Source organism: Cydia pomonella, chromosome 2 (genome assembly GCF_033807575.1).
Source record: "Cydia pomonella isolate Wapato2018A chromosome 2, ilCydPomo1, whole genome shotgun sequence".
Lineage (NCBI taxonomy): Eukaryota > Metazoa > Arthropoda > Insecta > Lepidoptera > Tortricidae > Cydia > Cydia pomonella.
Window position 1 is genome coordinate 34,764,179 of NC_084704.1, and position 27,626 is coordinate 34,791,804.

Here is a 27,626-nt window from a genome sequence, read left to right on the forward strand (position 1 = left end):
AAACCTTTGAACACTACGCCTATTATATGCATCGCGCCATTTTAAACCTTATTATACTTTGATGCAGGAAGGTTTATATTACGGCGTTCTAGTCTAGTCGTTAGAAATCCTGCCTACGAAGCAGTAAGTCCCTGGTTCGAATCCTGGTAAGGGTATTTATTTGTGTGTTTATCACAAATATTTTGGTCCTGAGTTATGGACGTTTATATATAAGTATTTATATATAGGTGTATATTATGTATATCATCGTTAATATCCATAACATAGACTTATTGAGCTTACTGTGGACTAGGTAGATATGTGTAAAATTTTCCCATAATAGAGGTATATATGTTTTATCACACTGAGCGCGTCAGTCGACGTCTTTTGCAGTCAAAGGGTTAAAATACAACTTAAAAAATGTATATAATATTTTCAGCCTTAAGAAAGATCCCCGTGAAGCCGGCGGCGCCGATGAAGCCGCTGTACTGGACGCGCATCCTGGCGCCGGCCGCGGCGCCGGCGGCCGGCGAGGCCCCGCAGGCCCCCAAGCCCCTCTGGCTCGAAATAGAAGAGACCAACCTGGATAACATAGATGAATTCGCAGATCTCTTCTCCAGACAAGTCGTCAAAGCGCCAGTCAAGAAGAAAGTTGAAGTGAAAACGAAAATTCAGCCGGTTAAGATATTGGAGAGTAAGCGCTCGCAGAATGTGGGGATTTTGGCGCAGAGTCTGCATGTCGAGTTTTCGGAGATAGAGAATGCTATATATAATTTTGATACGTCCGTTGTCAGTTTGGAAGCGTTGCAGCAGATTTACGAAATGGTAACTTTACATTATATTTCATCACTACATCTTATAAAACAAAGTCCCCCGCCGCGTCTGTATATTCGCAAACTCAAAAACTACTGAACGAATTTTCATGCGGTTTTCACCTATACTATCAATAGAGTGATTCTTAAGGAAGATTTCGGTGTACAATTAGTAAATGTTCATAATGTAAAGTCAGTTACTTTATCAGATGATAGTTCAAATGCTACCATGAATTTAAAAAACCGTCAGCCGGTTTTATCCCGGTGGAAAGACCGTCAGCTGGTCACAGGAACATGTAAAAAATACGCGCCTTACCAATTACCAAAGTAAATTGAACGTCTGATGGAATGCTACATGCAAAGTTTCATGATTTTGTTATTACTATCATAAAAAGATAAAGCGCTTATTTTTCACATATTCATGCGCCCACCTAACGTTCAACCACCGCCATACAACCGCCTGAAGATTTTAAATATTTTTACGTGCTTCAATGGCTGCCATTCCTTAACCCGCCAATGGAGCGGCAGCTGACGTTCGCGAGGGTTCATCTCCAGGGAAAACTGTTCCTGGCTTGCGGTCTATTCTACCCGTACGAAGCCGAGGCGGGCCGCTCTAAATATATACATCTAGCTCTAGATATAGTAAAACTAACAAAATATCCTTGTTTCAGAGAGCGACCGACGAAGAGCTATCCCAAATTAAGCAACACCTGCAAACGAAACCAGACGTGCCACTGGACAAGCCCGAGGCGTTCCTGCACGACCTCAGCAGCATCCCCAACTTCGCGGAGAGGATCTCCTGCTTCATGTTCCAGGCGGAGTTTGAAGATGCGGTCAGCACTACTATGCATAAGTTGGACAACTTGAAGCATACTTGTGAGGTACAATTTTTAGATGGTATTCCACCTGTTCAATTCTTTGTCCAATGTGCATTGCGTCTCACTTTGCTATTAAGCAAAATGCGAGACGCAAATACACATTGGAGCAAGATATTAGACAGATGGAATACCACCCATAGTCATATTCCGCGAATATACAGTGATGTCTTTATGTTCCACCCTTGAGGAGTCAAAATTCGGGTCATGATTTAACCATTTGTTCACTCTGTTCTTGTATGTCTTTCTTCTTCTTGTCTGTTACCTTCTGTGTGTTGTGTTATCTCCACGGAAGATCAGCGCTGAAAGCCACCAGCAACATGCTGAAGTGAGGCCATTTCGTGGCACTTTATACTTGCTATGTTTTTGTTATATCATGTAGTTTGTCTTGTTTATGGCACTTTATACTTGCTATGTTTTTGTTATATCATGTAGTTTGTCTTGTTTATGGCACTTTATACTTGCTATGTTTTTGTTATATCATGTAGTTTGTCTTGTTTATGGCACTTTATACTTGCTATGTTTTTGTTATGTCATGTAGTTTGTCTTGTTTGTGTTTACGAATAAAATAATCCCATTATATTATATTCTATTCTAAAATGAATTTATTTTGGGACCAACCCCGAAAACGCAAAAAATGCTGTCTCATACATTGCGGCGAATATCTCAGTGTGACCTACATATTTACCTCTCGGAGTACGGTTAGACATAACAAAATTATCGTGTAAAGGTCATAAGCAAGGCTCAGAACCGGTCTATGAAATACCAGGTTATTTCGGTTTTCCTACGAACTTTCATAAGAACGCTAACGTTTTAAAAACTTTATTGTAACCTAAATATACCGGTTTATTTAACGAGCGATGAGACGGCCAGCCGGCCTGGTGGTGTACCACGTAAACAAAGACAACAACATAGGAAGAAACCGGTTTTTATTGTCCTAAATCGGTCAATCTGACAAGAACTTTTATGAAAATGTTCTCCTAAAAACCGGTTTAAAAATAATGGTTTTATCGAGCGAAACCGAAATCTGATTTTGCGCCACGTACTAACTGTTTGGAAATTTAACTCGTTGCCATGCCTGTTTTACACATTTTTTCGGATTACATACCTACAATTGAATTTTTCTATGGGACATCGAATTTTTATTTATTGTGAAATCAATAATGAAACTACAGACTGCGGATTGTGCCTAGGTTCTAGTCTCATGACTATGACAACGATCACCTTTATAGTTAAAAAACATATTTCCAGTTCCTGATGACGAGCGAGGCGCTAAAGAGGGTGTTCGCGATAATTCTGACGCTAGGCAATTATATGAATGGCGGCAACGGGCAACGTGGACAGGCCGACGGCTTCGGCCTTGAGATACTCTCCAAACTTAAGGACGTCAAGGTAAGATCAATTTATTAAATTCCACTAAAGGTTGTCTGGAAGAGACCGCTTTTTAGCGAGAAGACCGCTCATTGTTTACCTCTTATTAATGTATTGTATTCTTTCTGTATTGAGGTGTGCAATAAAGAGTATTTATGTTGTATTGTAGGATACTGTACCGGCCGAACTAGCATCTCGGTTGACAAGTGTACATCACGCATAAGTGATACACTGGGCCATTATGAGATTTATGAGAACTAGAGAGTGTAGAAAAAGGAGCAATATCTCTATGTATGAGAAGTGTCTTTCAAAAAACATTACATAGGCGGCGCCACAATACACCGAAATAAAATGTCATACACCTAGTATTTTATAGTATTTTATGCAACAGTTGTATAAGAAGGGTAAAAAAAGGCGAGTGGCGTTACATTGTAAAGTAATACGCCACGAGCATTTTTTGACCTGCTTATACAACGTTGCATAGGGTAATTCCGGGGTAGTTGGCCATAGTTTTTTTAGAACGTAATAAAAAAAAAAGTATATGAGTAATCAAAGAAATCTTTATTTATTTATAAACTTTGAACAATCAACGTTAGATAATTAAACAAACAAAAAATATTTTCTCTTGAGATCAGATTGAAAAATCGTTTTAAAAAAAAAACACATTTGGCCATCTCTCCCGGGGTATCTGCACGCCTAGCACATGACGGGCGCGACAGTCGACAGGCGAGAAAATGCCGCGACATAGAGCTTTCTCGCGAATCGGTAGCATAAGACGCGCGCGACAACGCGCTGTCTCGCGGACAAATGTCAAAGCGACATAATTCTGTCGTTTGACAGTTCCACGCCGGATACTCTCGAAACTCGTAGCACAAGTGCACTATGAGCGAGAAAATATCCCGCGTTTCAACGTCAAAAGGAGAGAAACTGTCTTCGAGTGTAGAGGGTCGCGAGAAGCATATTTTGTCCAAGTTTTGTTGACTTTGATCCTCAAAGAAAGTTAATTTTCTATATTTTGTATTTATTTCATACTACAGCAATTTTCTGTGTAATTTTAATATGAATCCTGAGTTTTATGATTTGTCCGTTAGCTAGGTAGGTAAGGTGTAGGTACGTGGTATTGCTTTATAACATACCTATATCTATATCATGCCGGTAATAATAAAATTATTGTATTTTTTCACATTTACTTGTTTGTTCTCTTAAGTTAAATGAAAACCCGACAGAAAAATTAAAAGCCTAAGATTGTGCCACTACATCAACAAAGCAAACAGTTTGATGGCGAATTGACTGGAGGGTGATTAATAGAAATTACTTTGTGGAAATCCGTATTAATTGATACAAAAATATTACTTCGCTAATCCACGAAATAATTAAGTGCTAGTCAATCAGTGCTAACCCATTACACTTACACGCGTATTTTTACAGTCAATGCATGCAACCTACCACCTAAAAAATATATACGCAAATATTTAAATAAACCACCACCTAAGTACAAAAACTCGTCACGTGCTTCAATTGATTGTGGGATATAAACCGCGGTCTTGGGGTTTAATTATAGGTATATCCGGGTACTAATGATTTATAATATGTGTACAAAAACGCACCACCTAGAGAGGATGGGAGAGGATCGTGCTGTGAGAAGAGCGTATGTGGGGCATCCGGGTGGAAAACGTACGTCTGGGCGTCCCAGATACCGCTGGAGTGACGAAGTCCTAAAAGACCTGTTCGCCCTCGGAATACCCAACTGGCGTGAAGTGGCGCAGGATAGGGCAGAGTGGCGCTCTCTTGCGTCAGAGGCCAAGATCTTGTTTGGGTCACTGAGCGAGTGAAGTAGTAGTAGTAGTACAAAAACGCAATGTATTTTAAAACTTTGGAGAAAGCCTTCAGATTGGGTAGGGTAACCTACACCTGCTGTACTTAGGTACCTATTACTTACCCTAAGTAGGTGTCTAAGTACACTTTTGTTACTATATCTGCGTATAATAAAATAATGCAAAATAATGAATCTGGCGGCCCAACTCAACCTCCACCTTACAAAAGGCCACGGCCGTAATACGAGTATTCTGTAGTTACCACCCTAATGTACGATTCCCACCGACTGGCTGGAGTCAGGCCGCACCGGAGCGCATTTTTAATGTGCCTATATATGATATATCGCAGAAGCGATAGAATCCGTCCGGAGGCGTCTCCGCGTCCGCGAGCAGCCGACCGGCTTGCGGCCACATAAATGTGAAATTCGATCCGACTCCGCCCGTTCGGTGGGAGTCGTAGTAGTCGTACTTAAATCTAAATATCTAAAAGAGGTCAGAGTAAATAAAATAACTTAATGTTTTTGTGTATTTGCAATATGAGAAAACTTAAAAAACTAACGCTGCATCCATAGATCGCTAAAATACAAAACATGCAAAAATAACTCATTGTTTTTAACATTCGAGTGTCGTTGTATGGAGTAGGTTCCCAACTTGAGCCCTTCTATGTCCTCCGTGGCAGGATGGCTGCGCCCAGCAGCAGCATGCTTAGGTATAGACGCCGTGTTTGATGACAGACTTGTGCATGTCAACAATCTATCTTCAAAGCCAGCGGTGCAGCAACTAGCCAGCCACAAGGAAGATATGTTGGGGATTATCATGAGATCTTCAGTCTTCTTCGTAAAGATGGTAGCTTATTAGCCAACACTTTCGGGTAATCTCAATTATCTTAAAAAAACACCAATCATTCGTAAGGAGTGGTATTTAATTATTAGGTAGGTAATTATCTTTAGATATAATAATGTACTCCAACTTGTAACGACAAAGCGAATCAAATTATGATTGACACATTGACATTTCCGACTTCAAAATAATATTTGCTATTTCTTTAATCTTAATACTGCGAGAAGGAGACAAAGTTATCGTGACTAGGGACGCTCCGTTTCTAAAGCTGACTATTCATTATTTTTCCGATTATGTTAGTACCGATTCAGTGTTGCCACGAAAGAAAAGTTTGTTCCAAGTATAAATGGCCACACTGGCTAAGTCGCGCGCGGGATGGCTCTCTCGCGCGGAATTCTTTTCTCGATCTGCCAACTTATGCTACCAAAATCGAGAAACTGACAGGTCGAGATAGAAATTTGTGACACGCGACTGTTGTTTCTCGCGGCGCGAGTTATCCCGCGTGTAATCATGTGCTAGCCGTGCTGGGTATGATGACCATACCATTATGGGAAAGATGGCCATAAACTAACTCTAAATTATTGTATGTCTTCAGTCTTGTTTTTTGGCCCTGAGGCGCTTCTTCTTTTCCTGGCCACATTTGGAGCATGCATCGTCGAATTCGGTGCAATTTTCATGAACCCAAAACATACAAATCGTGCACTGGAGCCAATCTTCAACAAGAAGAGTTTCGTAATAATTTTCTCCGCATCCTCGACAGTTATCCTCCCCTTTCATGTTCTTTTTCTTCTTGTTTTTCGATATTATGGCAAGGGGGACATCGCCACTGCTATCCGACAGCCTTCGGATAGCCTTTGTTTTGTTTACCCGAGTTAACTGCAAGCCTGACTCATCCATGTTAAATACACAATTTGGTGCTAACATCTCATTATCCTGTATTAAAACGCTTTCTAGAAGTTGAAAATAAGCATTTACTTCTGTTCTATTCATGGCATTGGCCCTGGACAATGATACACCTTCTGACTTTCTAAGTGTAATATCTATGTGTCTACTTAGGAACATTTGCAACCAGTCATATCCTGCTTTCTGGGTTTCTGTATTAAATCTGTGCTGTAATTGTAATTGCTCTGCAAAATCGTAAGCTATTCTTCTAACATCCGTCATTGACAATGGAAAACCTTTAGCTTGCAATGCTTTGATGTGAGCTACCAGTTTATCCTCATTTTCTTTTCCAAACAAAGAAGATGGTCCCATAGGCCCCTTTTTGTCATTATTCTTCTTCAATCTTCTTTCTAACGTTTTTCGTGGTATTTGGTTCTGGATAGCCGCCGCTCGCACGGATAACCGATCATTTTTCACAGCACTAATAGCAGCCTTAAGTGAAAGTTCTGACCAATTACCTCTGACAGCTATTGCTTTTCTCTTGTACTTGTTTGGCATCTAAAAAAAATGAATTATTTGAATAAGGCATCATTATTGCACCATCAGTGTATGATGGCCATATGGCCATGACATACCGACTTAATCTGGCCATCTCTCCTTTTCTTCCGGGAGAGATGACCACATCTAAAAAGAAAACAAGTCAAATCTCGATCTGCATAATTTTGAGGTTAGAACATAACGACATCCGTATACTTTGCAATAAAAACAAAAAACACCAATATTATGAGAAACTAACATCACCACAAGTTAAAACATGAACCTCCTTTGAAATATTTTCACTTGTCAAAACGAGTGGTGCAAATTGTCGTGTCCTTCTTTCCTTCTTTAATTTCGTTTGAATTGCTTTAAATAAATAAATAAATAAAATAAAATAAAATAGCCTTTATTTGCGACCCCTTTTTTTCTGTGTTGCATGCTAAACACTTACAAGGAATTTTCAGTTATAAAAACAGTTAATAAAATATTATTGTGCATGAGATTTTTTTTTATTTTATTCATTTTTTTTTTTTTTTATTTCGGGATCCCCCTGTGGGTATAGGCCTCCTCCAGTTTTTGCCATGCCTCTCGATCTTGGGCTAGATAATGCCACCCCATGCCGGCAGTTTTCTTTATATCATCAGCCCAACGCTTGAGTGGGCGTCCTGAATGTCTGTCACCACTCCCTGGTCCTCTCCATTCCGTCACTCTTTTCGCCCATCTTGAGCTATCGTAACGTGCAATATGTCCTGCCCATCTCCACTTCATTTTCTTGACATATTGTAATGCATCAATTACTTTGGTTGTTTCCCGAATGTCTTTGTTTCTAATCTTGTCTTTTATCTTGACATTGAGTAGGCTCCTCTCCATTGCTCTCTGACAAACCGAAATCTTTTGGGCATTTTTTTCTGTTAAGCTCCACGTCTGGCAGGCGTATGTCAGTGTTGGTAGGATGCAGGAGTCCATAAGTTTCTTTTTAAGTGGTACGGGCATTTTTGATTTAAACAAATGTTTAAGTGACCAGTAGCGTTTCCAGCTTGATGTTATGCGTCTCTCTATTTCTGCTGTGTCTGTATCTAAGAATGATATTAGTTTGCCTAAGTATATGTATTCATTTACATATTCAATGCTCCTTCCTTTTATTTCAATATTCTTTTTCTTGTAGTTAGTCATAAGCTTGGTTTTATCATAGTTAATTTCCAATCCCACTGATTTGCTATTCTGATTAAGGCACTGAAGCATGTTTGCAAGTTCCTCTGCATTATTGGAAAATAATACGATATCATCAGCGAATCTTAAGTGATTTAAATATTTAGACCCTATTCTAATGCCTTTATTTTTCCACCCAATGTTGTGTAGTATAAGTTCTAAAACTGCAATAAATATTTTTGGTGATAATGGATCTCCTTGGCGGACGCCTCTCCCTATTTGAAAGTATGGCCCTAATTTATCCAGCTTTACTCGGCTTTTACACTTTTTATATATATTAGTTACTAGTTTTATGTATTTTTCCTCTATATTATGATATTCTAAAGCCTTTCTAATTGAATCATGAGAGATAGAGTCAAATGCCTTCTGGTAGTCAACAAATGCCAGGTACAGCGGGGAGTTAAATTCTTTGTACTTCTCAATTAGCTGGCTCAGTACTTGTATGTGGTCCATTGTGGAGTAACCAGGTCTAAATCCTGCTTGCTCAACTGGTTGTTTTTTATCTATTTTTGGGCCTATTCTTGTCAGTAAGCATTGGGAAAACAGTTTGTACAGGCTTGACATGAGACTTATCGGTCTATAGTTAGATACGTCGCATGGATCTCCTTTCTTGTATAATAGAGTTATTTCTGACTCAATCCACTGTGAAGGCACGATCTCTTCTCTTAGTATGTCATTAAATAGTTGTGTTAGGTGCCTGATTAGTATGTCTTTGCCCACCTGTAAAGCTTCGTTTATGATGGAATCTGGTCCTGGGCTTTTGTTTTTACTGAGATTTTTTATTGCAGTGTCCACTTCTCTTGTTGTAAATAGCTCTGGAAAGCTCTCCGTCCTATCTATTATGTGCGGCTGTACGTGATGGCTTTCATTTGGCTCTCTTTTAGCATATAATTTTTTATAGAAGTCAGTAGCGACTAGAACCAGATCCTGCCTATTTTCAGTGACTCTTTGACTGGAGCTTATGAGTTTTGGTATCCACTTTTTGTTGTCTGACGGGACTCTTTTTATTCCTCCGGTTGCTTCAATGCAGTTTTCAAATTTTCTTAGCTTATAAGTTGTATATTCTTGTTTAATTTGTGTTTTGACTGTTTTGTATAGTAAATTTAAGTCCCTTTTTTCTTGGCTTGTTTTGTTTACTTTTACCTTGAGTATATGTCTTTTTGCTATTAAAGCCATGGTACTTGGAGATAGTATAAACTTTTCTTTTTTGTATAGTATTTTTGTTTCTATTAAACTCTCTGTGATGGCTTTCTCTAAGGCATTGTAAGCATACTGCGTTACCATGTTGTTCTTAGTGTATTTTTTTAATTTACTTTCCAATAATCTGCAGTATTCTGTTTGCTCTTTACCTGAAATTAAGTTTGATTTAGAGGCTGTATATTTTTTTCTACATTTTGGTTTTATTTTCATTTCTATTGTTCCACGTAGCAGCCTATGGTCTGAAGGAAAGTGTAGTTTATGAAGTATTTCAATGTTTGTAAAAAGATCCTTTTTTGTGGATAAGATGTAGTCTATCTCATTTCGAGTCTTTCCATCAGGTGCCACCCACGTCCATCTCTGGCTTACTTTCTTTTTGTAAAATGTATTCATGATAGAGATATCTTCCTCTAGTGCAAAAAGTTTTAAACGATCTCCGCGTTCATTGCAAACACCAGAGCCGTATGGGCCTAGAATCGAGCCAATTTTCTCAGTTATGCCAATCTTTGCATTGAAATCACCAATAATAATTAGGAAGTCTTTTGATTTTTCTTTTGCTTTATATATATCTGCGTAGAACCTTTCTAATTCCTCATTGGTTGCCTTTTCGGTTGGGGCATAAACTTGAATTATAGAGCATTCCTTTCCTTCAATATTAATATTTAAAAGTGCAACTCTATCCGAGATGCCCATAAATTGTATTATTTCTGATTTATGTTCTTTTTTTACTAAAAATCCAACGCCTCTTTGGCCATAGTAGTAATGGATGCACCAGTCTAGTTCTTCAATTTCATAACCCACTTTTTTTACTTCCGATAAACCAATGACATCCCATTTAACATTTTTTAGTGCGGTTTCTAGTTCTATCATGCGATGGTTATCTTTTAATGATCTTACATTATAGGTACACACATGGAATTTTCTAGTTGTTTTTGATTTGTACTGTTTGTCTTTGGTAACTTGGATATGTTGGATATGCTGTATTTTATTCACTGGAGGGTTTTGGTCGCAATCCCCACGATGACCAGTCGTCTTGGGGAGTAGAATATTTTCTGTTGTGGTGTATGTGTGTTGTTTATTTATTTGTGTTGGTTTCCGTTTCATTTTAGTTGTCAAGATAGGTGTTTTTTTCAGACATGGAGTATGCCCGCTCCCGCATAAGCTGGAATGCATCCACTTTTGGGATTTTTTTCGTGGAAGTACTTGGCTGGTCTCTCGGGCTTGGGGTTTCCGAGTTTCTTTTTCTTTTCTCATTTTCTCGAAAATTGTCAGCTTTTGCCTTACGTTTTTCCATTTCTTCCTTTGAGTAATCTTGCGTTATGTAGGTTGAATTGCTTTAAATAGCAAAATAAATGAAACGCAAGCCTCTGCAATTATTACGTGCGGCGCCATTTTGAACAGCTAACTGAGTGACGCCATCTTGCCGAGCAAATTGGCTCGAGTGAGGCAAACGTGCTGAAGCAAAAGTTACACGAGCACGCGGTCTCGCGAGGCCGAGCATTTGCCGCGCGAGGATATTTCCTCGCGAGGCTGCTCGCTCTGTGTGGACCTGTCTATTCGCTTTGTGCAGCTCAGGTTAATAAAGTTAAATTGCTTACAATCAGACGATTCTACTCATTTGCTTTCTATGTATATCATTAAAAAAAAACACGACTTGTTCCAGTCGAAACGCTCAACAGTGACTTTGCTCCACTTCATCGTGCGCACGTACATGCGCGCGGCCGGCGTCGGCAGCCCGCTGCCGGTGCCCGAGCCGGGCGACGTGGCGCGCGCCGCGGCCATAGACTTCGCCGACGTGGCCGGCTCCCTCGCCGGCCTCACGCGGCAGCTGGCCGGTGAGTAGTAGTGGACAGTGGCCCGCGGCCATAGACTTCGCCGACGTGGCCGGCTCCCTCGCCGGCCTCACGCGGCAGCTGGCCGGTGAGTAGTAGTGGACAGTGGCCCGCGGCCATAGACTTCGCCGACGTGGCCGGCTCCCTCGCCGGCCTCACGCGGCAGCTGGCCGGTGAGTAGTAGTGGACAGTGGCCCGCGGCCATAGACTTCGCCGACGTGGCCGGCTCCCTCGCCGGCCTCACGCGGCAGCTGGCCGGTGAGTAGTAGTGGACAGTGGCCCGCGGCCATAGACTTCGCCGACGTGGCCGGCTCCCTCGCCGGCCTCACGCGGCAGCTGGCCGGTGAGTAGTAGTGGACAGTGGCCCGCGGCCATAGACTTCGCCGACGTGGCCGGCTCCCTCGCCGGCCTCACGCGGCAACTGGCCGGTGAGTAGTAGTGGACAGTGGCCCGCGGCCATAGACTTCGCCGACGTGGCCGGCTCCCTCGCCGGCCTCACGCGGCAGCTGGCCGGTGAGTAGTAGTGGACAGTGGCCCGCGGCCATAGACTTCGCCGACGTGGCCGGCTCCCTCGCCGGCCTCACGCGGCAGCTGGCCGGTGAGTAGTAGTGGACAGTGGCCCGCGGCCATAGACTTCGCCGACGTGGCCGGCTCCCTCGCCGGCCTCACGCGGCAGCTGGCCGGTGAGTAGTAGTGGACAGTGGCCCGCGGCCATAGACTTCGCCGACGTGGCCGGCTCCCTCGCCGGCCTCACGCGGCAGCTGGCCGGTGAGTAGTAGTGGACAGTGGCCCGCGGCCATAGACTTCGCCGACGTGGCCGGCTCCCTCGCCGGCCTCACGCGGCAGCTGGCCGGTGAGTAGTAGTGGACAGTGGCCCGCGGCCATAGACTTCGCCGACGTGGCCGGCTCCCTCGCCGGCCTCACGCGGCAGCTGGCCGGTGAGTAGTAGTGGACAGTGGCCCGCGGCCATAGACTTCGCCGACGTGGCCGGCTCCCTCGCCGGCCTCACGCGGCAGCTGGCCGGTGAGTAGTAGTGGACAGTGGCCCGCGGCCATAGACTTCGCCGACGTGGCCGGCTCCCTCGCCGGCCTCACGCGGCAGCTGGCCGGTGAGTAGTAGTGGACAGTGGCCCGCGGCCATAGACTTCGCCGACGTGGCCGGCTCCCTCGCCGGCCTCACGCGGCAGCTGGCCGGTGAGTAGTAGTGGACAGTGGCCCGCGGCCATAGACTTCGCCGACGTGGCCGGCTCCCTCGCCGGCCTCACGCGGCAGCTGGCCGGTGAGTAGTAGTGGACAGTGGCCCGCGGCCATAGACTTCGCCGACGTGGCCGGCTCCCTCGCCGGCCTCACGCGGCAGCTGGCCGGTGAGTAGTAGTGGACAGTGGCCCGCGGCCATAGACTTCGCCGACGTGGCCGGCTCCCTCGCCGGCCTCACGCGGCAGCTGGCCGGTGAGTAGTAGTGGACAGTGGCCCGCGGCCATAGACTTCGCCGACGTGGCCGGCTCCCTCGCCGGCCTCACGCGGCAGCTGGCCGGTGAGTAGTAGTGGACAGTGGCCCGCGGCCATAGACTTCGCCGACGTGGCCGGCTCCCTCGCCGGCCTCACGCGGCAGCTGGCCGGTGAGTAGTAGTGGACAGTGGCCCGCGGCCATAGACTTCGCCGACGTGGCCGGCTCCCTCGCCGGCCTCACGCGGCAGCTGGCCGGTGAGTAGTAGTGGACAGTGGCCCGCGGCCATAGACTTCGCCGACGTGGCCGGCTCCCTCGCCGGCCTCACGCGGCAGCTGGCCGGTGAGTAGTAGTGGACAGTGGCCCGCGGCCATAGACTTCGCCGACGTGGCCGGCTCCCTCGCCGGCCTCACGCGGCAGCTGGCCGGTGAGTAGTAGTGGACAGTGGCCCGCGGCCATAGACTTCGCCGACGTGGCCGGCTCCCTCGCCGGCCTCACGCGGCAGCTGGCCGGTGAGTAGTAGTGGACAGTGGCCCGCGGCCATAGACTTCGCCGACGTGGCCGGCTCCCTCGCCGGCCTCACGCGGCAGCTGGCCGGTGAGTAGTAGTGGACAGTGGCCCGCGGCCATAGACTTCGCCGACGTGGCCGGCTCCCTCGCCGGCCTCACGCGGCAGCTGGCCGGTGAGTAGTAGTGGACAGTGGCCCGCGGCCATAGACTTCGCCGACGTGGCCGGCTCCCTCGCCGGCCTCACGCGGCAGCTGGCCGGTGAGTAGTAGTGGACAGTGGCCCGCGGCCATAGACTTCGCCGACGTGGCCGGCTCCCTCGCCGGCCTCACGCGGCAGCTGGCCGGTGAGTAGTAGTGGACAGTGGCCCGCGGCCATAGACTTCGCCGACGTGGCCGGCTCCCTCGCCGGCTTCACGCGGCAGCTGGCCGGTGAGTAGTAGTGGACAGTGGCCCGCGGCCATAGACTTCGCCGACGTGGCCGGCTCCCTCGCCGGCCTCACGCGGCAGCTGGCCGGTGAGTAGTAGTGGACAGTGGCCCGCGGCCATAGACTTCGCCGACGTGGCCGGCTCCCTCGCCGGCCTCACGCGGCAGCTGGCCGGTGAGTAGTAGTGGACAGTGGCCCGCGGCCATAGACTTCGCCGACGTGGCCGGCTCCCTCGCCGGCCTCACGCGGCAGCTGGCCGGTGAGTAGTAGTGGACAGTGGCCCGCGGCCATAGACTTCGCCGACGTGGCCGGCTCCCTCGCCGGCCTCACGCGGCAGCTGGCCGGTGAGTAGTAGTGGACAGTGGCCCGCGGCCATAGACTTCGCCGACGTGGCCGGCTCCCTCGCCGGCCTCACGCGGCAGCTGGCCGGTGAGTAGTAGTGGACAGTGGCCCGCGGCCATAGACTTCGCCGACGTGGCCGGCTCCCTCGCCGGCCTCACGCGGCAGCTGGCCGGTGAGTAGTAGTGGACAGTGGCCCGCGGCCATAGACTTCGCCGACGTGGCCGGCTCCCTCGCCGGCCTCACGCGGCAGCTGGCCGGTGAGTAGTAGTGGACAGTGGCCCGCGGCCATAGACTTCGCCGACGTGGCCGGCTCCCTCGCCGGCCTCACGCGGCAGCTGGCCGGTGAGTAGATACTGGCGTAGCTATTTATTTGCCCGCCCTGTATAATATGTCCAATAGCCAACGTTCGGACACATTAGATATACCAAAACAGGTATTTAGTTATGCAGTGAACCTTCTGTACGTAATAGTACGGTCATGTCTGAAAATATCGATACGGACAACGTGCCAAAAATATGTATACACTACCCTTACATTTGGGCCACGGTCGTGTATACATATTTTTGGCGCTTCGATCGTGTCGAAGTTTTCAGACGTGACTGTACTAATATTTATTCTGTGCTGTTAGTTCCTTGGCTCACTTCGCATAGGTATAGCAAATATCAAATACTAACCAATAATTTTATCTTTCAGCATGCAAAGATAAAACCAAGAAAGTTCTTGAAAAAACCGACGCACAACGGAGTCCTGAAGAGAACGAAACAAAACGCATAGATGTTTTCGAAGAAAAAATGGGTACTTTCCTCACCGCCGCCGAGGAAAAATTGAAAGCCGAGCATGAAAATCTTGAAGAATGTCGGAGCAAATTCTTTGCGACAGTCAGGTTTTATCAGTATACCCCCAAAGTTGGGAAGCTAGAGGACTGTGAGCCGAAGGAGTTCTTTTCGCTGTGGACGAGCTTCTGCAGCGATTTTAAGGATATTTATAAGAAGGAGGAGCAGATTGCTATTAAGGAAAAGTAAGTTAAGTTTTTTTTATTTATTAAAGTGCCAGGAGACTTCTTGCGGTAGAGTAGATGTCGCTTAGAGCGTCTTTTGAAGGAAGAATTCAAATCCCCATCGGGCGATGTACCTTTTTCATTTTAAAAACTATGCCTTGCGAATGAACGAAAGTACTTTACAGTACATATGGTGCTACTTTACCGCACTAGTGCGGTAAATAAGCACTTTACGTGCCTATATCGAAAATTTAAAGTGCCATAATTATGTATCGTAAAACGTACGATACACTTCCGAATAGGTACTTCGAATTTATCACCATTCATTGCGAATTTCCTACTTTTCGTAATACATTAGTACATTCTTTTGCAAAAGAAAACCGTGAAAATAGTGACACAATATAAATTTAAGTTTAGTGTCGCGAAATAGGCAATCATAGCGCCAGTAACATGTTAAACGTTAGAAGGCATTTACTAGAAATCGACTGTTACTTGATTCTTATATTTCACATTTTTTACAGACTAAAAGAGGCCAAGAAGCATCAAGAACAGCGAAAATCTCAATCTATCGTGCAACCGAAGAGAGAAGGCGGGTTGAAAGCGCGACTACAGAAGCTATCTAGCACCACTAGGAAGTAAACAAACTGACAGTTATGGCATTTATTAAGTATTTCGTTATGTCGCTACGCGTCACTTTCGTTGGCGTATTTAGGAAAGAGATGTAAGTAGCGCAATCCAATAGGCGGATCCACACAGATCGAGCCGCCTCGCGAGGAAATTGCCTCGCGAATCAGCGCGATATGTGGGACGTGCCGCGCCCGAGGCAACGCGGCCGAGGCACGTCTACAGAGAGCGAGCTGTTCGCGCGGCAATTTCCTCGCGAGGCAGTTCGTTCCGTGTGGACCAGCCTAATAACAAATCATGAAGTGATTTGCCGGGATGAGGTCTACAAAAGTTTGCCATTCTTGCCTATAATTATTTATATACGAGATTTAATTAGCTTCGCGTATGAGGGCTGTGAAAATAATCATTATACACTTATTAGTCTCCCATGAAACCTGTCTAAGGTCAATAACTTCTCTCAGAAGCAGCATTTCAGCTGCGTTTACATGTAAAACGGCGTTGTCAGGTTTATTACGCCTGGTGTAACGAAAGTAGTATCGGCACGTTCGAGGGCATTATCGGTACCTATAATATTCTTATTAGAAAATAAATATTCGCCGACCCCCCAGAAACTTTTGTTAAAAATCTACTTTTTCAGACTGGAGGATTAAAATTTTTGATATCGTCATCAGGCCAACCATAGAAAAAATCTTATTTTTAATTTGAACCTTCCCATATAGTAAATTGCCAATGTATCGTTTGAAAAAGCAATAAAATAAATGAAATGCTACTTTATTTGGTTTGGCCGGCTCGTTAATATAAGCTGCAAATGTTTGGTTTTATATTTGAATATATGCTTAAACGCTACCCACCGATGCTATACTGGGTCGGTAGAGAATAAAACATTCAACTCTAAATTTAATACGCCAAGGTAGGTTTTTATTTAGCTGGCAAATTTTGACCCCTGGGAGTTAGAGGAGTAAATGGTCTGTGAATAAAAGGCGATTATATACATAAGATGTATGCATACTAGAGACACATGCCTATCTTTTATGTACAAATAATTTAATACTATCAACAAAGAAATATATAACTCCGTATAAGATAAATAAAGTCAAAGAAAAGACTTGCCTCGCAAAATCAAGAAAAAAATACGCTCGAATAGATGGCGATATACCCTTAGCCTATACTCGAGTAGATGGCGACACCGTTTGTTATTTAATACATACGTGAAAGAACATGGGCCAAATAGCCATATGTCAATCTAAGAGTCTTAGTCCTGTGTCGAAAGATGGCAGTCAATTTAGTAGTCTACAAAATTTACTTTGACAATACGCCTCTATACTCAATTATCTTTGCTATCAGATATGACGCTCTAAAAAAACCTCACGAGTATTAAATTATTCACTTATTTTAAGTATAAAATACTGGAATGATAATTTTCTAAATAACTAATCGAATTTAAACCTACCTTTTACTAGTAGACAACCGCCGTTTTCTATAACATTTAACCAATACTAGGGAATATTACGCGAAACTGCGTAGGAACGCCACTACCACAATCTGAGGGTCTACCGCTAACACGAAAATCGAAATTTCGTTACCTAAACTTTCTCCCATTCGAGCGATGAAGAGGCAAATAACTAAATTTCGATTTTCGCGTTTCCCGGTAGGCCCTTTGTTAACAAACCGCCTTGATGCATCAATGTCATATTTTAGTATCTGTGAAAACTTGTCAAAAAACAGTTTAAGGCACAGTATGTATAAGTTACTCTTTGGTTTACGATAGGTGCTAGTGCTGCACTCTGGCGGCAGAATATTGCAGTAATACTCCCTATTGTGTCATTTTCAGTTTTTTTATTGTTAAAAAGTAAACTTATAATAATTATACATTCCGTGAAGTCATGTGAAGTAAATAATGTATTGTGAATTGTTTTCATGTTGATACTGTAAACTATGGGGAGTTGTGAAGCGTTATGTAAATAGTGAGTCTTATAACTTGTGTAAATATAAACAAAGCGCAAATATATATTACAAATTATGGAATACAAATATGACTGCATTATTATAAATCCATTTGTATGCTAAGTGTTGATTGTGAGTAGGGAATGTAAACCGGTTTTTATTTGTATAAAATTTCGGTTAATAACCGGTTTTTACATGCAAATAAAAACCGGTTTACATTACCTAATTGTGAGTCACGTTGAGATTTCAAATTCTTGTTCTAATTTGATCATAGTCATTGGAAACCAACAGATAAGCAATGATATTATATAATTTATTTCATTAGGACATTTCCTCGCGCGGCAAACGACAGGCCTCGTGCTCGTGTAACTATTGCCTCAGCCGACCGGCACCGACACCGAGCTTAGCCAAGGTCGCGCTCTGCCTCGACCGAGGCACGTCTACATTGGCCGTTATGTGCGCGAGGAAATTGCCTCGCGCGTATGCTCGCTCTGTGTGGACCCGCCTACGCCTATTACCTACGAATGAATCAATTTTTTTGATTAATTTTCGCATATTTGTTATAAGTACTCATTAAACATAAGCTTGTCTCTTTCGGTGTGCGGGAGCTCGTCAGCACGTGCACATGTCTCGTTTGCCTAGACGCGACTAAAAACAACTTGTACAATTTGTTAACGGTAAGGGCTTTAATTCTGGAACGCTTATAACTTACCTGGAGTTATAATATCATTGCAGATAAGATTGTAAAGCTTTTATCATATATTGTGTCATTTATGTCTAATACCTACTTGTTAGATGTCTACAATGACATATGATAAAAGTGAAACCATCATAATTTTCCACACAGGGTTGTATTACAAACATGTTTGTTAGAAACAATTTGAAGGCTTTTATAAAATGCTCCAAAGTTTATGAGATTATCCATTTATTTCTCTGCCTCTGGTTTTATTATTTTTAAAAAGGACGCTTAGCACTAGGAATTTCGTACACTGACCCTGCCTGCTACCTGCTACTATATCGCACACGTAATTATATTGCTATCCCGCAAGGCATCATGGGTTGTCAATGTCACTGTGAGAGCGGGACAGCAATATAAGTATGTGCGTGCAATAGAGATAGCAATATGCGGGTCAATGTACCAAATTCCTTGTGATTCCTTTACCAGCAACATTTTACTTGTATAAAATATTTTCCCTAATGAATCAACTTGCATTATTGTTTAATTAATGATTACTGAAGAAACTTTGATATAACATTGTCAAACTATGATAATATATTCAAAATAATATAGAGACATTTCATATGAAGTAATCTGTTTTTGTAATTTTGCTTTAATATTGGAAGCGATTTAAATTACGGCATCTAAAGTGATAAAGTAAAAACTATAATTTCTTATTGACATTGGCAATACCATGTATACCATTATTATCCGAGCAAAACAGCTTAATTACCTAATGCACGGATTTTGTAATATTTTATTTGTTTTATATTGTACCTGAATATATCTTTGATTGTGTTAAAACATCTATATTTTTTCACAGTGATTAAATTGGTGCTGTTATGATTAAACTGTAAATAATTTGTGTTAGTAAATAATACAAGAAAAAATGGAAAATACATTTATTAACTATAATCGATGCACTTTTCTTTCCATATTCTTTTGAATTTTTTCTCTATCTTTCTTTTGTTTGACAAGGAATTTGCTAATGTGTCTAATGAGTTCTTAAGAGCTGTCCACTGCATGAAACTCAGATGGCTTGTTAAGGATGACTGTTTTTTTTCATTTCTAAAGCTTTCTTCCATCAACATGAACTTTTTTAAAGATTCCGTGTCAGTCACATTTCCTGGAGAATGATTGTATGTATTTTCTCTCTTTAATGGTTCTGATTGCGAATGTAGTGGCCGTTTAAAACTTTCCCTTGATATTGTCTCTCCTTTATCAGTATTTGGTTTTGATGTGGAGTTCAGAGGGGCTTTAAAACTTTCTCGAGAAATGCTTTCTCCTTTATCTTTATTTAGTACTGGATTTACTTGTATCTCAGATGGAGTTTCTTTTGAAAGATTGCTCTTAAGATTACATGTAATTGGCTCTTCAGTATCATCTTCATTTAGCTGCTTGACATAGTCCATGAAGCTGTCTGTATTGTCATCATCATCATCAACTATTAAGCTTTGTTGCAATGTCAAGCATTTATTCGGAGCCCATTCAAACCTTCCAAAAGAGTCAATGTTTTTAAGGTCCAGCCACACCTCTAAGTCCACTGGCAGGTTATAATTGTCGGGTAGGAATTCTACTCCCTTCAGTTGTAGTTTGACGAGCCAAGGCCGCAGGCGCGCGTACCAGGCGCAAGCGTTGCGCAGGAGCACCGTGCAGAGCGACCACACGCGGCTCAGCACCGCATATGGCATTAGAGACATCCAGTGACCCTCCCCGCACTTTATACGGTCCAAATAAAATACCGACGCTTGCTTCGAACATACGCAAACCCTCACCATTATCTTCGCAAACGTTATTAATCTGATCATTATATATTGGAGCATTTGTCTTGTTGGTAAGTAATCCTCGTCATCAGCCGGTAACGTGTCGCTGAAATTTTCTATGTCCTTCAATACATTCAGCCCCAAGTAACACCGTAAGGCTACGTTAACCTTCTTAAAATGCCTGTAGCCGATATCGTTGCGAAACTTCTTGTCGTATTTATAAGCAAATCTAGAGAGAATTGCGCTCTCTTTGTGCAAAGGAGATTGATTCGACAGTACTTTGATCATATTCCTGCAAGTATTTTTTATATCCTGAATGTCTGTAATTATAAAGAATTGCAAATAAGTTATCCGGTAAGCAGGCGTGTTTTAAAGAGTCTACGATGAACTTACCAACTTTACGATGACATAGAAATGTATGAACAGGTGGTGGTCGCAGAGACGCATCGTTCCAGGGTTCTAACATCGTGCTTTGAATATAATTCAATACCTGTTTTTTGATAAAATCCTATAAGTTACACAGTGCATAGCTTATTTTTATTTATAGGTTATGTTTTCACCCGTCAGTCCTGTCAATGTGACGTATGGTATGCTATTTTGCTATCATACAAAAACGTCGAAGTTACGCAAATGCAACCGAAGAACAGTGGATGAGATCGAAAAGCTCAAACAGCTGATTGAGTTGAATAGAGAAGAGAAGAGATACCGGCTAGGTGGCAACGTCAATCGAGAAAGGTAAACGGTAAGTTGAATTAGAATTAAGCTTTAATTGCAATTAGGAAGCTTTATTTTAGACTAATTAAAAATTCTGGAAGAAATCCTTTGTAAAAATAACCCTGTTTGAATGAACGTACAGTCCACTGGTTAAAATATTTGTAGGTTAATTTTTACAATTGTTTACAGATTTCGTGACAAGCAAATCGTTAAACATAACAATATGCCCAAAAACAAGAAGAAAGCCGAAAGTTCTAGCGACAGCGATGAGGGACCTGTTGATGTAAGTAAAAAATAAATAGATCATCTTGGAAAACACATATTTATTAAATGAATATTTTAGTACCTATTACTTGATACTATATGTGGTTAATAAAGAACCTGCGTATTGCATGTTCAATAACAAAACACTTATTGGTAGTGTATACAAGCATTCTCAACCATTATCTTAAGAGATAAGAGTAAAAAAACTTGCAAATTGATATAGAATACTTTTCTTCTTTATGAGCCCTATTATAGTTTTGAAGCTAAGCTGCCAAGTCAATTTCCTGAACTCTACACTCCATAGAAAGTAAACCCGTTTAAGCATTATGGTTTAAAACAGCTTTATGCGTGGAAATAAATGAAAAAAAACTTGCATTTATATTTTCAGAGAAATGTACCTCCAGAAAAGAAAGCCAAAATGGGCTCCAGGACTACCGACAAAGAGCCCACATGGGTACTGGAGGGTAAGAAGCTTGTCAAAGTGAGGGAGTTTAAGGGGAAGAATTATGTGGATATTCGGGAGTTCTATGAAAAGAATGGAGACTTGTTACCGGGGAAGAAAGGAATCAGTCTGACCCCAGAGCAGTGGAGGAAACTGCTAACTTTGGCGGAGGAGGTGAATGAGGAACTCAGTAACCGTTAGTTTGGAACAAAGATACTGTATGATTGTGTTACTATTTGTAAGATTAATTAAAGGCTTGTTGAGCAAATTATAATTTAAGTTTTCATTAACATGTTATGAGAATTAACACATAGAGAAGTGGAAGAAATAGGCATAGTCCTATTTTTGCATATAACAAGTGTCAAATCAAAAACGATTGAGACTTAAAACATTTTTTATTAAAAAGATATCTTTACAGTGACCGCCAGGAAATAAAACATAATTTGATAACAGTATAAATAAATTAAACAGGTACAATATTGAGCTGTCTTTGTTAATATTACGGAACAAAAATTCATTGTGTATAATTTTGGTATTAACTAGAAGAGATTCTTTGTTCACAATTTTGAGATAACATAATGTCTAAAGAATCATAGCACGTGTTCAGAGCAAAAACTTTAATTCTCAAACTAATTTTACGGTTTACACTCACGTGTTTTTAATTACTCGCGCGACATGTTTCTGAGAGCAGCGTTCACGACGGCCGTGGTACACGTACTAAACACGGAGTGTAAACCGTAAAGTTAGTTTAATGTTAGTATGTCTCACGACAGTTTATATTCGCCTTGAATTCTAATTAACGTTTACAATTCAATATTACGTAAGTATTGTACATAGACAAAAGCCAAACGAAAAGAAAAAATATCTGAATGACCAATGCTTCAAAAAGTCATGTAACACATTTACTGCCAGACAAAAAACGGCGCACTATCCCAGAAACCGGTGGTCTATAGCTGCGTATAAAACAACCCGCCCAGCGTGTTGTCCGGCATCTGAACAAAGTTCACGAGCGCCCACCAGGTGGGTTCCTGGCAGTGAATGTGGTAAGTAAATGTTTTCATACATTATTAGGCGGGTCCACACAGTAGAGCGAGCACACGCGCGAGGCATTTTTCCTCGCGATAGAACCGGCCAGTGTAGACGCGCTTTGGCCGTTTTGCGCGCGAGGAAATTGCCACACGCGTATGCTCGCTCTGTGTGGACCTGCTTATTTAAGGTTTGATTAACGTTTTCTAATAACGATAGGCGGGTCCACACAGGGCGAGCAGCCTCGCGAGACAATTGCCTTGCGAAGCGGCTCGGTCGGTGGAGTGGAGACGTGCCTCGCCCCAGGCAATGCGACGGAGGCACGTCTACACAGATTGAGCTGCTTCGCGTAATAATTTTCGGTTACAACTATGTATTGTATAAGAATTTCTATTTTTTGCAATTTTACTAGCTGCCTTGCTATCATTCTTTAGACAGAACCAGACTAAAAGTGCATTCATCATTACATTTGCATATAAATTGGTGATGTCTCACTGTATTGTTATAAAACTTATGAATAAAATAATATTTGGAATATAATTAAATAAGATTCCAATGACACCCTAGAACAACAAGAATTCCACTTATTTACACATTACTGGATCCCAAATATATATCCTTAGTACCTATAAAAATGCATATCCATGCAGTCCATGTTTATTTGACAACATTGGGGTGTAGGCGTCCTCAGCCTACATTAGCTGCTTCCTATTGCTTTTTCGCCCTTGCCATGGTACAAAAAAGAAATTTAATTCTTTGGACAGTCTGGGAAAATTGTCCAGTGTCAAACATTATAAAACTTGACTATATCAATAAGGTGACTGAGGGCCTACCGCCAACACCGAAGTTTGCAAATTGCGGACATCTTTCTCTGTCACTCTAATTACGCCGTAATTGGAGTAAAAGAGAAAGATTCCCGCAATTTGCTTACTTAGGTGTTCGCGGTAGGCCTTGTGTATTCAGCGGTCTTTGCAATGGATGCAGAAAAATTGTCACGTCAAAAAAAAATCTTCTACCTTTCTTAATCAGAACATGATACCGAACCACTTTTCATCCTCCTACTCCTTCCACTATCTTTGATAGACCTTGTATATCCAGTGGGTCTTTTTCGACACCGAAAAAACGGTCATACTGATTAATATGTAAACTTGATCATGTCAATAAGGTAATAAGGTAAGGTAATAAACAGCGGTATAATTTGTGTGTCACTGGGCAATTCTCCTGATGTTACCCTTTCCAAACAACTAAGTATTGATTCACAATTTCTAGAGATTCACTGGGATTATTTGCTAAACTTAATTTCTGTCTAAATAAATGCTTCAAAAATGTACAATTAGAACGCACATGCACGTTTCTGGCATGCTATCGACTATCTATAATATCAGTTCCTCATTTCATTCGAATTGCAAACAAAATAAAACATTTAAAGTAAACCACCCAACTATATTCCAGTACTAACTAAATACAACGATGGTCGACAAGTTCAACACTTAATGAAAGAAATAGCAATGTTATTTTGGGTTATTCCCACTAGTTAACACTTAGTTCTTACCAGTGGTAACTACTGGGAATTTTTTCACAACTTTTACCAACTAATCAATTAATTAATTTTAAGTTAATTATGATGACGATTACTGTTATAGTAAACTGCCTTAAAAGTGACCACCAAACCGAGTTGATGGTAACTAATGGGACTTTTTTCCCAGTAGTTACCAGTGGTAAAAGGTGAGACAAAATGTCCAGTAGTTACCACTGGTCATAAATTGGTGGTAAGGTAGAAGTACTAGTGCTCGACGCTGGACTAGTCACCGACATGGGCACTTTATTTCATGGAAATATAGGTTAAATTTGAACAACGAAGATTTTTCTGTATTCGAACTTAATCCTTGTCACTTTGACATAAAGTGCCCATGTCGAGTACTAGTGCAGCGTCGAGCACTAGTACTTCTACCTTAACTAAAGGAAATAACCCGTTATTTTTAGTTTTGTATGAGTTTTTCTTGTAGAACTATGAAATTCAAATAATAGTCACAACTTAATAGGCCAGTCCACTCAGAACGAGCTGCCTCTCGAGGAAATTGCCGCGCGAAGTAGCTTGATCTGTGTAGACGTGCCTCGGCCGCATTGCCTCGGGCGAGGCACGTCCACACCGACCGAGCTGCTTCGCGAGGCTGCAGTTCTGTGTGAACCCGCCTATTCCCTTGCTTGTTGCATAGACTTTGTAAGACACAAACACCGCTATCCCCTACGAGTTTTAAATCAACACCGCTATCTCCTATGAGTAGGACGAAGATGACTGAGTTAATTTTAACCCACACTTGGGAGATTTTGAACTTTATAGTGGGGTGGTTTTGCGGTACCTATTAAATTCCTAGCTATCTAAAAGTGTGTTATTGGCTTCAGGCTTAATATTTCAATAATTGGTCAGATACACTGCATACTAATATTTGTATAAGTATCGAAATCATTACAACAAGAATGATCGAAAAATATTTAAGTCTATTGAATGGTTTGATAAAGATTAAAAAGTTCACGAGAAAATGTTATACTACTATTCGGTACACAGCGAGAAGTTGATAACTCGGGATATAAAATAGAAGAAATTTGAACTTAAAATAGAATTACATAAGGTTCAAATTTCTTCAATTTTTTTTTCTCTCGGTTTATCGACTTCTTCCCGCCGTGTACGGTATTATAAATGTAAAAATGCCATTTAAATATCTGGCGGTAATATTGACTAGTGTTTCTAGTAACATTTGGTTAAATTCTAGCTTATATTATTGCTAAGGAAGTAAATAAAGTCCATATTTGGCAAGACTTAATTTATAAAAAATGGAAATCGGTTGCTCGCGATGAGATTCGTTCTAACAAATCATCAGATATGAATAGGGTGCCTGCTATATTATTGGCCCCTCCATAGTAATTGGCCACTCGTAATTAATCAGAAAGAAACAAGGCAATAGCAGTCACCCTACACAAGAAATATGTCGTCACTGTAATATTAGTCTGACTTTTTAACTTAAAATACAGTTCCATCCGGAAGAAAGTATGAAATTTGAGATACGTAGCTTATGCAGGTATATATTTTTTAAGTAAGTAAAAATAACTTGGCAAGTGTTTTGTTCCCCACCTTTCCCTTGGCAGCTTTATTGTAGTTTCAAACATAGATGGTAGGATCGTATAGATGAGCTATAAGCGTGCCTCGAGAGACGGAATATACGCAATGCGACAAAATTAAAAACACGTTTTTACATTCGTGACAACATACCGAAAACAATCTACGTAATTTGGTAGGGTTATTTGTTACCTACCATAAACCATACTAAATTTACGGTGGGGAATTTAAAAAAAATGTGGGACAGTGACAAGGACAAACGATAATAACGCTTTCTCTGCTACTCCTACTGAAAGATACATACTACTATTCCGTTCTGTCAGTTCCCCCCACCACTCATGCCCAGTTACTAGATTCATGGTTTCAACCGCTTTTCTAAAAACGAAAAACTGAAAATTGGAACACAAAAGGGAGAGAAACAACAACATGGCGAGTAGTTTCAACTTTTTCGTTTTTACCCGCATAAGCTATGTAGTTTCATGCATTCATCCCGATGGAACTATAATTTTAAAATGAGAGGAAAGAGCCATATCGGTCCGAATGGCAGTCGCATATAATAAATTAATTCCCGAGCGTTACACGTATGTAATTACTCAGACATGACGCCAGCAATGTATCCGGGTCAAACATAACGCCATCAGGCATCTTGGTCATCCGTTAGGAAGACGTAGGTAGTAGACGTGGGTTCTAATCGAAACCAGTGACTGCTTAAGTTTTTTAACACAAAATAGTTCCCGCACGCGCGCAATTTGCGGGTTGAGGTATTGAGTGGGCCATTTTATTTTAAGCTGTCCTCTCTTTTTTTAAGATTGGATTTTTTTATGTTATTTCAACTCACAATTACGTTCCCGTTCGATCCTGAAAAGGGGAAAAAAGTGTGGCAAGATTTTTATTTCCATTCCGTTACCAAATAGACGGGTCCACACAGAGCGAGCATACGCGCGAGGCAATTTCCTCACGCACAAAACGGCCAGTGTAGACGTGCCTCGGCCGTTTTGTACGTGAGGAAATTGCCTCGCGCGTATGCTCGCTCTATGTGGACCCGCCTATTTTCATGCACTTTGTATGTATGACGTAACGGAATGGAAGAGGACACTTTTTTTGGATTAGGATCAAAAGAGCTCGTGATTTTGAGTAGAAATAACATGAAAACAAAGTGTATTAGTGTAGTGTAAACTTTAAATAAATGGCCCGGGTATGGTATGGGTATTTTACGCTTCTTCGGACCTCGTACGCGAATTATAATTAGGTTCGTTCTGTGTTCATATATCTGTATATATGTATACACGTTTCCACCATAAAGTAAGATATATATGCCTTTGCATTAAACGCCATTTGTGGCTTCCACAAAGACGGGTCCTTATGCTCGATATATTTAAGTATGTATATTTATGTATGTATGTATTATGTATGTATGGTATGTTATTGTATTATATTTGGTTGTTGTTGTTAAAGTAGCACCGCCCACAATCTCTCTGCTTTGCCTAAAGGTTGACTGGTAGAGAATGCCTTATGGCATTAAGTCCGCCTTTTGTACTATAAGGTTTTCTTTTGTGCAATAAAGATTAAATAAATAAATATGCATAAGGAGCCTGCTCTGATGGAAAGCCACATTTATAGCAAAATTTCACTATGTCCTTAACAAATACCTTGACCAGATATCTACCGCAACCTTTAATTATTAATTATAATAAACATTTCGACTAGACCCTACCAATTTATTTAATTTTTGGCTTGATACGGAAGCAGTTGATTTTGAAGTGTTCGCACATTTCCTGCACCTGAAAAATAAATGATTTTAAACATTCATATTTTATAGGTTTTGCCTTAAATAAAGAAGTACGACGCATATAGTGCAAACTAATTTAGAGAAAAGGATCGGTAATCAACAATTTGTCATTCAAATTAATGACTTTTCTTTCCAACAGAGAGTTAAAATCTAATTGAAAG

At 41.9% G+C, this 27,626-nt stretch overlaps 4 protein-coding genes across 5 annotated transcripts in view; 2 read left to right on the forward strand and 2 right to left on the reverse strand.

Moving 5' to 3' along the window:
- LOC133515562 (formin-2-like) overlaps positions 1–19,267 on the forward strand; it is a 36,465-nt gene extending 17,198 nt beyond the window's left edge. For both annotated transcript variants that reach the window (XM_061848123.1, XM_061848122.1), the window contains 6 exons: positions 419–804; positions 1,463–1,672; positions 2,918–3,058; positions 11,180–11,351; positions 14,763–15,087; positions 15,588–19,267. In XM_061848123.1, coding sequence (XP_061704107.1) covers positions 419–804; positions 1,463–1,672; positions 2,918–3,058; positions 11,180–11,351; positions 14,763–15,087; positions 15,588–15,705 — 1,352 coding nt within the window. In that variant the 3' untranslated portion in view covers positions 15,706–19,267. The remainder of the gene's footprint in view (positions 1–418; positions 805–1,462; positions 1,673–2,917; positions 3,059–11,179; positions 11,352–14,762; positions 15,088–15,587) is intronic.
- On the reverse strand, positions 19,241–20,685 carry LOC133515576 (uncharacterized). Its single transcript, XM_061848153.1, has 2 exons — positions 20,509–20,685; positions 19,241–20,435 (listed from the first exon to the last, which is right to left on the reverse strand). The coding sequence occupies exons 1-2, from the start codon at positions 20,579–20,581 to the stop codon at positions 19,258–19,260; spliced, it is 1,251 nt and encodes a 416-aa protein (XP_061704137.1). The 5' UTR covers positions 20,582–20,685; the 3' UTR covers positions 19,241–19,257.
- Positions 20,686–20,721: 36 nt separating this feature from the next.
- On the forward strand, positions 20,722–21,809 carry LOC133515585 (RNA polymerase II transcriptional coactivator-like). Its single transcript, XM_061848167.1, has 3 exons — positions 20,722–20,857; positions 21,019–21,112; positions 21,482–21,809. The coding sequence occupies exons 2-3, from the start codon at positions 21,053–21,055 to the stop codon at positions 21,734–21,736; spliced, it is 315 nt and encodes a 104-aa protein (XP_061704151.1). The 5' UTR covers positions 20,722–20,857; positions 21,019–21,052; the 3' UTR covers positions 21,737–21,809.
- Positions 21,810–21,911: 102 nt separating this feature from the next.
- The window catches only part of LOC133515588 (ethanolaminephosphotransferase 1-like), a 29,090-nt gene continuing 23,375 nt past the window's right edge, over positions 21,912–27,626 (reverse strand). The window contains exon 9 of the mRNA XM_061848170.1: positions 21,912–27,457. Within this exon, the coding sequence (XP_061704154.1) occupies positions 27,395–27,457 (63 nt within the window). The 3' untranslated portion in view covers positions 21,912–27,394. The remainder of the gene's footprint in view (positions 27,458–27,626) is intronic.